At 35.1% G+C, this 12,993-nt stretch overlaps 1 protein-coding gene across 1 annotated transcript in view; it reads left to right on the top strand.

The window, feature by feature from the left end:
- LOC132185259 (G patch domain-containing protein TGH-like) overlaps positions 1–329 on the top strand; it is a 2,226-nt gene extending 1,897 nt beyond the window's left edge. The window contains exon 2 of the mRNA XM_059599056.1: positions 3–329. Coding sequence (XP_059455039.1) covers positions 3–329 — 327 coding nt within the window. The remainder of the gene's footprint in view (positions 1–2) is intronic.
- Positions 330–12,993: the final 12,664 nt, after the last annotated feature.

The raw sequence follows: 12,993 nt of genomic DNA, 5'->3' as shown, positions 1-12,993 counted from the left end.
AGGATAAGAAATCGAAAACACACTCAAGCCATCGCCAAAATAGGAAGAAGAGTTCATCGTCCGAAGATGAGAGGAGTGGAAAGTGGTCTAGGCGAGATCGACACAGAAGCAGTGATTCAGATGGTGATTCGTCCAGTGACCATCGAGATCGATATCGTAGCAGGTCAAAAGGGAAAAAGAAAGGATCATCTCAGGAGAAAAGCAGTAGCAGCAGAAAACACTCAAAACATCATAAGCGGAGAAGCAGGGATTCTCCGGCCAGATCTCGATACGAGAGTGACAGAGAACATGGAGAACCCAAGAGAGAGAAGCGGAAAAAGAGGGATTGAGATTGAAATCTACTGATGCCTTGAGGAAGATGATTATGAGATTCAATTGAATAGTTTCACCTGTGAATAGATTACATGCTTCCAGTCCAGAGATGAGTAATAATATTGTACTATTATAATTAAAATGATGTAACTTGTTTATAAGAATTTTAGCATTGGTGGAAGGCGTCCTGTTGCTTCTGCTACATTGAGAGTATCTTCTTCTTCTTCTTCTTCTTCTTCCAGATGATGTATGAGAGGAAATGTGAGACGTGGGATTCACAGAAGGATAATTTTTGGATCTACGGAGACAACACGAGGAAGAATATAAGAGAAAGGGATTGTGGAGGCAGCTTTAACCACAAACAAACCCACATTATTATTATAGGGAGATTTGAGGGGTCGATTACCAGCGCCATCTTGTAGGTCTTCTCTCTCTCTCTCTCTCTCTCTCTATTTGCGCGATTGTATGAAAATAAGAAAAAATACAAACATTTGTTTGTGTGTTTTTTTTGGTTTTATTATTTTGTTGATCATTAAAATTCTTAAGCAGTTGAATTATATAACCGTTATCAATATTGGGGATAAACTCCTAGAAAAGTCTTCAACTATTGCATTGAAACAGCATCTTAATTACCTCAAAAAAACAAAAAAAAAACATCATCTTAATTGAAAAACTTGATATGAGTTTAGATCAAATCATGTAATATGACACTTTTTGTGATAATGATCTGATTTGAGACTTGATCAATCGTATTTACACGTGTATATTGGACTGGTTCGATAGATTTTGAGGTCTAAGGTGATAAATTTTAAGAAAGGCATTTCTTATATCTAAAAGTTAATCAAATAATATTTATTTCAATTTTTCTATATATATATTTTCTTTAAAATCCATGCATCTCGTTTTATGAATTTTTGTTTTGTTCTATTACTATAAACTCTATAAACTCTAGATCTCCCTCATGCGTAGAAATGGACGGCTAAAATACAGAACTGTCATAGAGAGAATACAAAGGCTACGAAGTGTCGACTTGGTTGCTTGCCTAAGTGAAGCCCACCTTTATATATATATATATATATATCAAAACACTTTTTCAAATTTCTCTCTGAAAAACCTTAACGGTGAGGGGAAGTCTTCTGCGGGCAGCCGTAGAGGAGGTTTGTGGAGTGGGACGAAGTAGAACAATACTGGCAGTGAGCACGGACAGAAGAAAGAAGATGGCTGATGACATAGAGACTCTTTGTGGGAAAATTTCGTTAGCAGGTGGTGAAAAAATAGGAATATCCATCACTGAAGGGGAGGTCGCTGAGGTACGGGAAATTGGTGGAAGGTGTTTGGTGGGTAGAATTGGGGATACAATAAGGGTAAATAAAGAAGCGTTCAGATCTGTTCTCTGAAGGCTTTGGCGAACGGTAGGCAGTGTGATTTTCAAAGAGGTCCAGGGGAACGTATGGCATTTTGAATTCTCTACCCAGGAGGATAAAAACCGTATTTTTGAAGGAAGGCCATGGTCCTTTGATAGACAGATTTTGATCATAAATGAATTTGATGGTAGTGTTCCCCTATCTCAAATGAAGTTTTCCCACTCTTCGTTTTGGATTCAGGTGCATGATTTACCAGATTCTCCAATTATTGATTCCACCCCTTTTGTCATGCACAAGGCCACGTCATGCAGTGCTGTTGTATCACATGACTGGCGTTACTAGGTGGGTCTGATACTATTTGTAACGACCTAAGAAAAAACACTAGCCACATCTGTGCTATTACCCAAAAAAAAACTAGTCAATTTGAAACTTCCTTAGAATTCATTATAAAACCCAGTTTTATCTAATAGCTAGGCAATGAGGGGACTTAGCACCCATGACTATCTTTATAGACCGCCTACTCTATATAGGCTTCTTCTCATCTTCCCAATATAGGATTAGGGTGTTACAATGTGGATGTGGCGGGAGATGGGGTTGGATGTGGAAGATGCTTGAGAATGAGGGTGGTTGTTGACATAGGAGAACCATTGGAGAGAGGGAGAGCCCTACATCTCAATAGGAAGTCCTTTTGGGTGCCATTTAAGTATGAAAAATTACCTTTGTTTTGTTTCAAGTGTGGAAGAATAGTAGGGGTGTCAATGCGGGCGTTTGCCCGCTAACCACTATAACCGTTAACCGCTTAACCGCTAACCGCTAAGTATTGGGTTTACTAACCGTAACCGCTAACCGTCTTTTTATATAATATATTTTTATAATTATAATTATAAAAATATTTATACATATAACATAATCACTTGATCATTAAATCACAATTTTTTTAAAAAATAATTAAATCACAATTTGAGTATTAATATATTATTACTATAATTTGTATAATTATATCATATAATCACTTGATCATTAAATCACAATTTGAGTATTAATATATTATCACTATAATTTATATGATTATATCACATGATCAATTGATCATCAAATCATTTGATTATATAATAACAAATTATACATATATAATATGACATAACTCATAAGTATACCAATTCATACTAATTATACAACAATTAAATATCTAGAGACTTATTTCCAATGTATGTTATAAACTTATAAGTTTATATATGTTATAAGTCTATATAAGTCTACATATGCATATGAATAATATAAATGTATAATATCAATACTTAATCATATGATTCAATGACAATTCAAATACTTTATTTAAGATTTTAAGTGAATCATATTATTAATGTACAATGATGATATGATTCGTATAATATCAAATTAAGTAATTGACATTGGATTAAACAATGACCAATGTGTTACTTATAAACACAATTTAAGTATTAATATATTATCATTATATGTTGTGATAGTTGTCTGAATTCTGAACTTTTTTTTATATGTTGTGTTGAATTTTTTATATTTTTTATATATGTTTTTATTTTATTTTATTTTTTAAAAAAGTTAACCGGTTATGGTTTAATATTTAAGGAAATTTCTTTAAAGTACAAGTAAATGTAAATTTTTGGTCAAATATTTTTGATTTTTCAATATGGGCTCTTTTTATAGCAATTGGGCCCAAGAAGACACTAAAAAAAAAAATTTTTTTTTTTAAAAAAGGGTAAAAAAAAAAGCCAAAAAATGCCCAAAAAGCCCAATTTTGAAAAAACGGTTAGCGGGCAGTTAACTATTTCACTAACCGCTAATCGGCGGTTAACCGCTAACCGTTAACCGCTAGGCGGTTAGCGATTGCGGTTAGTGAAATCTACTAACCGCTAAGGCGGTTACGGTTAGTGGTTATTGCCAATAACTGCTAACCGTAACCGCCTTGACACCCCTAAAGAATAGTTCATGAGAGTACTGGATGCCCGGTCAAAACTCCTAATCGACAAAATAATGGGGATGGAGTAAAGCAGTGGGGAGTGTGGCTTAGGGTGGACGATCTAAAGCGGAGAAACATAGGAGGGCAAGGTGGAGGTTTCTCAAGGACGAAGCAGGAGGGACCATGGAAGTCATCGGAGGAGAGAAGGGGAGAAGATAATGAACCCTATTATGAGAGACAGATGCGGGAGGAAAGCTGCGGGGAGACAGGAAATCTTTTTGCTGTGAATCAACTAAAATCAGTTGGGAGCAAAGAAGGCTTAAATGCTTTTCATGGAGGGTACGTGGATAAAGGCAAATCGCATGATGAGGGGAAATCAAGCAAACAAAATATAGAGGAAGGTGAGTCCGTAGGGGATAGTTTAATTGGAGTAAAAAGGGTAGGCGGGGGATCCAATGCATTAAATGAGGAGGGGGAGTATGCTGGAGGAGTAGGTAGGCTTGCACGACGTAATAAAGGGAAAGAAAAATGGGGTCCAAGTGAGTGGGAGGGAGGCAGAACGCGACAGGGAGCATGGGAAAAATCATATGGCACAAGAGGAATTCAACTGTGTTGATGTGGGGTAATGTGAGGTGAACATAACACAAGAGAATGGTGGTTTGGGTCAGGGTTCGAGAAATAACAGTAGAGGGAAAGGAGAAGTGGAGGTGAGGGAGGGGTTGGCAACTCTGAGAACGTGGAAAAGACGGGCAAGACGGGCGGTGGGGCCAGGAGAATCGGGAGGGGTGAAAAAGCAAGGTCTGAATAAACATAAGGGATATTGTCAAGAGGATGAAGGGAATAAGGTTGGAACAACGAAGAAGGCTAGGGGGGAGATACGAAAAGAAGAGAATGATCAAACTAACATGGCAATGGCTGTTTCTCAGCCCTACCAATTGCAATGATTCTTTTAAGTTAGAACTGTTGAGGGCTTGGGAACCCTCTGGCAGTTCGAGATCTTTGCCAAACGGTGAAGGAAAAGAAACTCAGCTTCTTATTTCTAATGGAAACAATTAGCAAAAAAAATAGGATGGAAGGGCTGCGAGTGAAGATGGGATTTGAAGGTCTTTTTACGGTAGATCTGGTGAGGAGAAGTGGAGGGTTAGCTATTTTTTAGAAGGAGGAGAAGGAGTTGGAGACACAGAATTTTTTCCAAAAGCATATTAATGCTATTATTATGGTGCCTGATGGGGATAAAAAATGGGGGTTCACCGGGTTTTATGGTCATTCGGAGAGTGCTAAAAGTTCGGAATAATTGGCTTTGTTGCAGCATTTAAAATATTTCTCACCTTCCCTTTGGCTCTGTGTAGGCTATTTCAATGAGATAACAGATCAAACTGAAAAGCATGGAGGCACAAGGAGAAAGGAGAGTCAGATGGACAGTTTTCGTATGTTGCTAGAGGACTATTATTTGCGGGATTTGGGGTACAAAGGCTCCAAATATATGTGGAACAATGATCATAGCGATGAGAGCTTTATAAAAGAGAGACTTGACTGGGCTGTGGCGAACAATGAGTGGTGTTCTATTTTCAAGGAGGTGAAAGTGAATATCCTTGCTGCAAGGTCCTCGGATCATAAGCCAACGTTGGTAGTTTTTTTTCTGAAAGGGTGCAAGATAACTCTCATAGAAACTGGGGCTTTAAATTCGAAGATAGCTGGACTGCGGATGAGGAGTGTAGCAATGTGATAAAGGAGGCATGGTTGGAAGGGGGTATTCATGAAAATCCCATGGTGAATGTGCGGCAGAAGTTATGGTGGAGTCGACGCAAGTTTGGAAATGCCGAAAAGAAAATGAAACAGCTAGAGCTGCTGCAACGTTTTAAAGGTCCAGAAAATAGAGAAGCAATTAAACAACTTCAATTGGAAATTGAGCTGATGTTAAAACATGAGGATACAAAATGGAAGCAAAGGGCTAAACAAAACTGGTATCAATAGGGGGATAGAAACTCACCTTTTTTCCATGCTTAGGCTAGTCATAGAAGGAAAATAAATACGATACGAAGGATATGTGATGATGAAGGGAGGGAGTGGCAGAAGCCTGAAGATATTAGTAAAGCCTTTGTTCAGTTTTACCAAAAGCCGTTTTGCTCTGGGGGTATGAGTGGTATTGATTTGTGTCTAGAGGGTATGGAAACAAGAGTTACGGATCATATGAATGCAAGGCTTTTAAGTAGATTTGAGGCAACTGAAGTGGATTTTGCTCTATCACAAATGGGTCCCTTAAAATCCCCTGGCCCTGATGGGTTTGCAGTGTGTTTCTACCAAAAGTCATGGCCAACGGTTCAAGAAGAGGTATGTAGATCTATGCTAGCTTTTCTAAATGAGAATATTTTTTTATAAATGAGTCAATTCCACATATATAGCTCTTATTCCAAAGGTTAAAAATCCAACTCGTATCACTAAGTATAGACCCATTAGTTTATGAATGTTCTATATAAACTAATTACAAAGTACTTGCTAACCGTTTGAAGAAGATATTACCTTCTACTATATCCCAAACACAGAGTGCATTCGTTCCAGGTAGGTTGATTACAGACAACATATTAGTTGGCATTTGAAGCTCTTCATATCATGGATGTGCGGATGAAAGGAAAGGAAGGATATATGGCGCTCAAACTTGATATGAGCAAGGCATACGATATAGTGGAGTGGGATTTTTTGGAGGAAGTTGTGAGAAAGATTGGGTTCGATGAAATGTGGATAAAAATGGTGATGACTTGCATCCGTTGGGTATCCTATTCAGTGATTGTTAACGGTCAACCGTATGGTACTATTACTCAAACTCGGGGAATTAGACAAGGAGACCCTTTATCTCCATATTTCTTTATTCTTTGTGTGGAGGGACTAAGCTCTATTATCAATCGAGCGGAAATGGAATGAAGAATCATAGGATTGCCCATCACAAGAAGTGGCACCTGACTAACACATTTATTTTTTGCAGATGGTAGCCTATTATTTTGCAAAGCTAATTTGTTTGAATGGGGCTACTTCCAGGAAATACTTGATATCTATAAGAAAGCTTGAGGTCAAAAACTCAATAAAGAAAAAACCTCACTATGTTTCAGTCGGAATACCCATGTGGACACAAAGGCACATTTGTTATCGGTTGTAGGAGTGAGTTCCACCCAAAGGTATGAAAAATATTTGGGGCTGCCAACTTTAATTGGAAGATCGAAGGTTGGCTCTTTTGCTAGGTTAAAAGGGAAGATATGAGTGCGCATAAATGGTTGGAAGGAATCTTTCCTATCTCAGGCCGGAAAAGAAGTTTTGTTGAAACCAGTCGTATAGGCGATTACACTTATACCATGAGTGTGTTTCAGTTGCCAAAAACTCTCTGCAAAGATATTAATTCTATGATGTCTAAATTTTGGTGGGGTTTGAAGGAAAAAGAGAGCAAGATGGCATGGATGAGCTGGGAGCGGATGGGTAGGGCGAAGGAGAAAGGAGGGCTGGGGTTTCGTGATATTCAGAATTTTAATATGGCACTCCTTGCCTGGCAAAGATGGAGAATGGCTTTTTGTCCAAATTCTTTGATGGAGCAAATTTTCTATGAAAAATATTACCCAAATAGCAATTTTCTGGATTCATCTCTAGGAAAGAAGCCCTCGTATACATGGAGGAGTATTTGGAATGTGCGCAATCTTTTGAAGAAAGGCTTGGTGTGGAGAGTTGGAGATGGAAGTAATATTAAGATCTGGAAAGATAAGTGGTTGGATACACCTTCTACTTATTCCATACAATCTCCCATTCAGATACTCGATGAAGAATCAAGAGTCTGTGATCTTATCGATGACGACATAAGATGGTGGAATACCACACTCATCAGGGAGATTTTTTTCGGAGGAGGAGGTTGGGAAAATTTGTGGTATCCCAATATGTCCTAATAAGCCTAGTGATCACAGTTCGAAGTGCTTATCATATGGCTAAGGAGAATTCCATTGTGGATGAGGGAAGCAGCTCAAATTCTATGCATATGGCTCACTTATGGAAGGGGATATGGCAGTTTCAGGGACCCTGAGCAGTTAAAATGTTCCTATGGAAAGCGTGCTCAAATATTTGGCATACGAAGGAAAATCTGTTTAGGAGGAAAATCACGGATGACCCCCTTTGCCCGATATGTAGACTAGATACAGAGACGATGGGACATATTTTATGGAGTTGCTCGGCTGCTCGTGATGTGTGGCTTGAACATAATAATGTAAGGGTACAAAAATGCATGAGTGACAATGATGTTTTTATTAATATTTTTCAAAAAGCTTAGAGGGAGATTAGAAAAGGAAGACCTACAAAGGTTTGTGTTTGTGGCTCGGCAAATATGGTTTCGGCGCAATAAAGGTGTATTTGAAGGGGAATTTACATCAACTACGGTAGTCAACCAAAAAGCCTTTGATTAGGTAGAGGCATACCTAGAAGCAGAACGTGGACAAACTGTGGAGCGGCCGAGAATTGATGCTTGCGTGGAGATTAAATGGGAGAAACTTTATGAGGGACTTTTCAAAATAAATTGGGACGCATCATTAGACAGGGAGGAAGGGAAAATGGGAGTGGGCATAGTAGTGAGAGATTCTCAGGGCAACGTGATGGTTACTAGATGTCTGCAGCGTCCTAATATTTCTGAACCAGCCATAGCTGAAGCTATGGATGCTTGGTTTTTGGCTAAATTGTGTTCACAAATGTGGCTTTTGAAGGTTATTTTGGAGGGTGATTCTTTGAAGGTTATTTAGGCCATGAGGAAGGAAGGGAGTTGTTGGAGCAATTATGGCTTGCTTTTGAATGATGCGAAAGTTCTGCTTGGAAGTTGCCAGCAATAGGAGATAAACCACGTCAAACAAGCAGAGAACGAAGTGGCGCATAGATTGGCTAAGAAGGCTTTAACTCTTGGTGAGGACTAGAGTTGGGGTGAAACTTTTCTTGAATGTATTAGAGATATTGTACTTTCTGAGAAATGCTCTATTTATTAACGCCAATTGATTCGGTTTTTTTTTTTTTTTTAAAAAAAAAAAAAAAAAACATTTTCAAATAAAAAATAAAAATATATATTTCTCAAAACATATTCGTTTTAAAAATAAAAAAAACATTTTCAAATTAAAAATAAAAATTATATATTTCTCAAAACATATTAACAAACAAAGACAGTCTTTTATTAGTCCGATGTTGTTAATTTTTTTTTTTTTTTTTTTTTGTTCTTTTTCTTGTCCCTCATTATTATTTTTTGAAATGGTCCTTCATATTAAATGAACTTCCTCTTTTTTGTTTTGTTTTGTTTTTGTGTTTTTTTTTTTTGGCCGTTAGAGAAGTCAAATTAAAGCTAATTATGATTATGTGCCAAACTAAGTGTAGAGATGGAGGGCTGGAGCTATTGGAATTGACCCATTATTTCAAGAAGCTAATAATAATTTGGAGATAAAGTCTTTTGGCATTTGATACAATACAAAATTGACCAAACTTTTCTACTTTTTCTTCTGCCAAAAACTAATAAATTCTCTAATAAAACAAGAAAAAAAAGGGTATAAAATTCAGAGTTGTACTTTGTTGAAATCCTGAACAAAGGACTTGGAAAGATTGGGCTCATTCCCACAGCCCATCATTGGCACGCCAAGACCACCTCTTGCCCTTTATCCACATTTCTTCTTTCCTGCCACAGCTTTGACCTTTTCCTTCTTCTAGAATATTACCTCTTTTTATTTTTACTTTTTACCTGATAAAAAGAAAAGTCTTTTTTTTTTTATTTATTTATTTTTTTAAATAAAGTCTTATACAGGAAAGAAGAAATGTGGAATTCTTATTTATACCGAATGAAAAATATAATACAAGTGAATGATATTTCTAGTTTGCTGAGAACACAATAATATATTGTTTTTATAAGAAGATTATTTACAAATTATACATAATATGTAGCTCTTACAGATGTCTTCACATGTTGAAATATATATAAAATATAAAATAGGAAGAACTTTATAAAACTCTTCTGAACTTTAAAGAGTATTTTCAAAACGCGTGAAAGTTCAGAAGTTATTTGTGAAGTTTTTCTTATAAAATAATAAAATATGAAAAAACAAAAAAACAAAAAAAGCGAAATCAGAGAGATACATATAAGCCATTTTGATTACATTATAGAGGAGGCTTGCTAGGCTTTAAATGGTTTGTAAGCATGGAAGGTAAACCATGTCCTTTTTTTTTTTTTTTTTTTTTTTTTTGAGTAAGGTAAACCATGTTAGACGACAACTAAATGGTGTAGCCCATTGCTTGGCTAAGGAAACTTTATCTTTGAGCTTGGAAAACGGTCTTATTGACAAAGTTCCCATTTGTATCTCTGATATCATCTATATTAAGCGTTATGCTTAAATAGTCTTATTAATAAAATCTGCTCGATTTCTCTCTTAAAAAAAAAAGAGAAGAAAAGAAACCCTTAAATAAACTAAAACTAATTAAGAAAGAGAATAAATCCTACAATAAAATATAATAAAAGAGAATAAAAATAATATTATAACATAAAGATAAATAAATTATTGAGAAAAATATCAATAAACCTAGTTTAGAAAACATGAAATATTCTAACCATCTACACTATTAAAAATTATATAAAAGAAATAAAGAACAGAAAAAAAAAAAAAAAAAAAAAAAAAAAAAAAAAACAGAGTGCCATATGAAATTAATGGGATATCTAGCCACCTAACCTCCTCAAAATGAACAAAAAAGAAAGAATTATTCCACTTTTATTATGTAGTTTCTTTCAATCATTAATAATAAAAAGATAAAAAAAAAAAAAAAAAAAAAAAAAAAAAAAAAAAAACTCTTCATGCGTACACACTTCAGGTCAAGGCTCCCCAAAGATTTTGAATATTAGGTTGCAACTTTTCTAGTTGAAGTCTGGAAGAAAATATATATTCTTACTTTTTTTATTTATTTATTTATTTTTTATATTTCTAAAAGTAAGAATTTGTTTGAAATCAACCAATTTTTTTTTGGGTAAGGTCACTTGGCCTTGTTTGGGAAGCAAGATTTTCCAACTCAAACTTAAATTTTTTCTAAATTCATATTTGGCAATTTTTTAAACTCAATTCAACTCAACTCAAAAGATTTCAACTTAACTCAAAAATTTTCATCCCAATTAATAAAAATTATAAATAAAGATTGAAAAAATAAATAAATAAATTTAGGGTAGCCGAAACACCCTAGGTGGTGGCTGGGCCACCCCAAGCCCAACTGGGGTGGTCCGACCACCCCTTAATATTTTATTATTTTTTTAAACTTCTTATTATTATTATTTTTAATTAAATTTAAAATATATAGAATATTTTATTATTATTTTTATCAATGGGACATATGTTTCATTTATGGCCGATCCTAATTATTAATTGGATATTCTCCAATCCAAAATGGACGGGAGAAAATCCTCTACCGTGTTTGACCCACATTCCTTCGTGGGCCATAGGTCGAATAATGAAGGTTGTTGATAGAGGACAATTTTCAATCATATTTGCTTTAACAAAAGGGACATATATAGCAATTTTGACATCATATGGGGACATAATTAATGGCGTTGGAAAGCTCATTTAGAGGGTTACAAAGTCATATTTCATTAAGTTTTTCTAACTCAAATGTTTACTGAGTTAAAATAGACCGTAAAAAGAAAATTGAAAAGCCGTACAAAATTGCTCGTCTGTTGTTTATGTTTGAACAAGCTTTAAAACGAGTTGACAAAATAGCTCGTTCAATAACTCATATGAAGTTGGGTTCGAATGAGTTATTCATAGATGCACTCGTTTAAAGTTGGGTTAGAACGAGCTGCTGTGTTAATTGAGAATTCATGTAAGAATACGAGGAAACCATAGTTAGGTTCGAAAGAGCCTTTTACACGTTCAGACAAGCTCCAATAAATTTTTGTAAACAAACTTTTATTTGAGCGTTTTCTTAGGTTTAGGAGTCTAGGTAGTATAAATATATGTAATGGCTATCTATAACCTTAATTTATTATGTTATTTTGACCAGTTATCAATGAAAAACACTTTTAAGAGTGGTTTTCTTTTCTATCCACATTAAATCCTTGATTGATTATTAGTTTTAAGAAGAGTTGTGATTCTTATCTTGTTTGTCTTGGCAAACTAATCACGACACGCTGCATTAATTGATATCAAAGTCAAGTTGCACTGCATCAATTATTTAATTGTTGATGGAGATCTTGTGAGCTAAACAACAAAAAAATTCGTCCAAAGCGAGTTAACTAGCAGAGCATGAACGTTAGTAATTACTACTCTTAACTATCAGCAAGAATATTTGCCTTGTTTGGGAAGCAAGATTTTCCAACTCAATCTCAAATTTTTTCTAAATTCATGTTTGGCAATTTTTTAAACTCAATTCAACTCAACTCAAAAAATTTCAACTTAACTCAAAAATTTTCAAGCCAATTAATACAAATTATAAATAAAGATTGAAAAAATAAATAAATAAAATAAATAAATAAATTTAGAGTTGCCGAAGCACCCCAGGTGGTGACTGGGCCACCCCAAGCCCAACTGGGGTGGTCCGACCACCCCTTAATATTTTATTATTTTTTAAAACTTCTTAATATTATTTTTTTATTTAAATTTAAAATATATGTAATATTTTATTATTATTTCTATCAATGGGACATATGTTTCATTTATGACCTTAGGATCTCTCTAGAGAGATCCTAATTATTAATTGGATATTCTCCAATCCAAAATGGATCGGAGAAAATCCTCTACCGTGTTTGACCCACATTCCTTCGTGGGCCATAGGTCGAATAATGAAGGTTGTTGATAGAGGACAATTTTCAATCATATTTGCTTTAACAAAAGGGACATATATAGCGATTCTGACATCATATGGGGACATAATTAATGGCGTTGGAAAGCTCATTTAGAGGGTTACAAAGTCATATTTCATTAAGTTTTTCTAATTCAAATGTTTACTTAGTTAAAATAGACCGTAAAAAGGAAATTGAAAAGCCGTATAAAATTGCTCGTATGTTGTTTATGTTTGAACAAGCTTTAAAACGAGTTGACAAAATAGCTCGTTCAATAACTAATATGAAGTTGGGTTCGAATGAGTTATTCATAGATGCACTCGTTTAAAGTTGGGTTAGAACGAGCTGCTGTGTGAATTGACAATTCATGTAAGAATACGAGGAAACCATAGTTAGGTTCGAAAGAGCCTCTTACACGTTCAGACAAGCTCCAATAAATTTTTGTAAACAAACTTTTATTTGAGCGTTTTCTTAGGTTCAGGAGTCTAGGTAGTATACATATATGTAATGGCTATCTATAGCCTTAATTTATTATGTTATTTTGACCAGTGATCAATGAAAAACACTTT

This window comes from Corylus avellana, chromosome ca6 (assembly GCF_901000735.1).
Source record: "Corylus avellana chromosome ca6, CavTom2PMs-1.0".
NCBI lineage: Eukaryota > Viridiplantae > Streptophyta > Magnoliopsida > Fagales > Betulaceae > Corylus > Corylus avellana.
The sequence above is the reverse complement of the archived record's forward strand: the minus strand, read 5'-3'. Positions and strand labels throughout refer to the sequence as shown.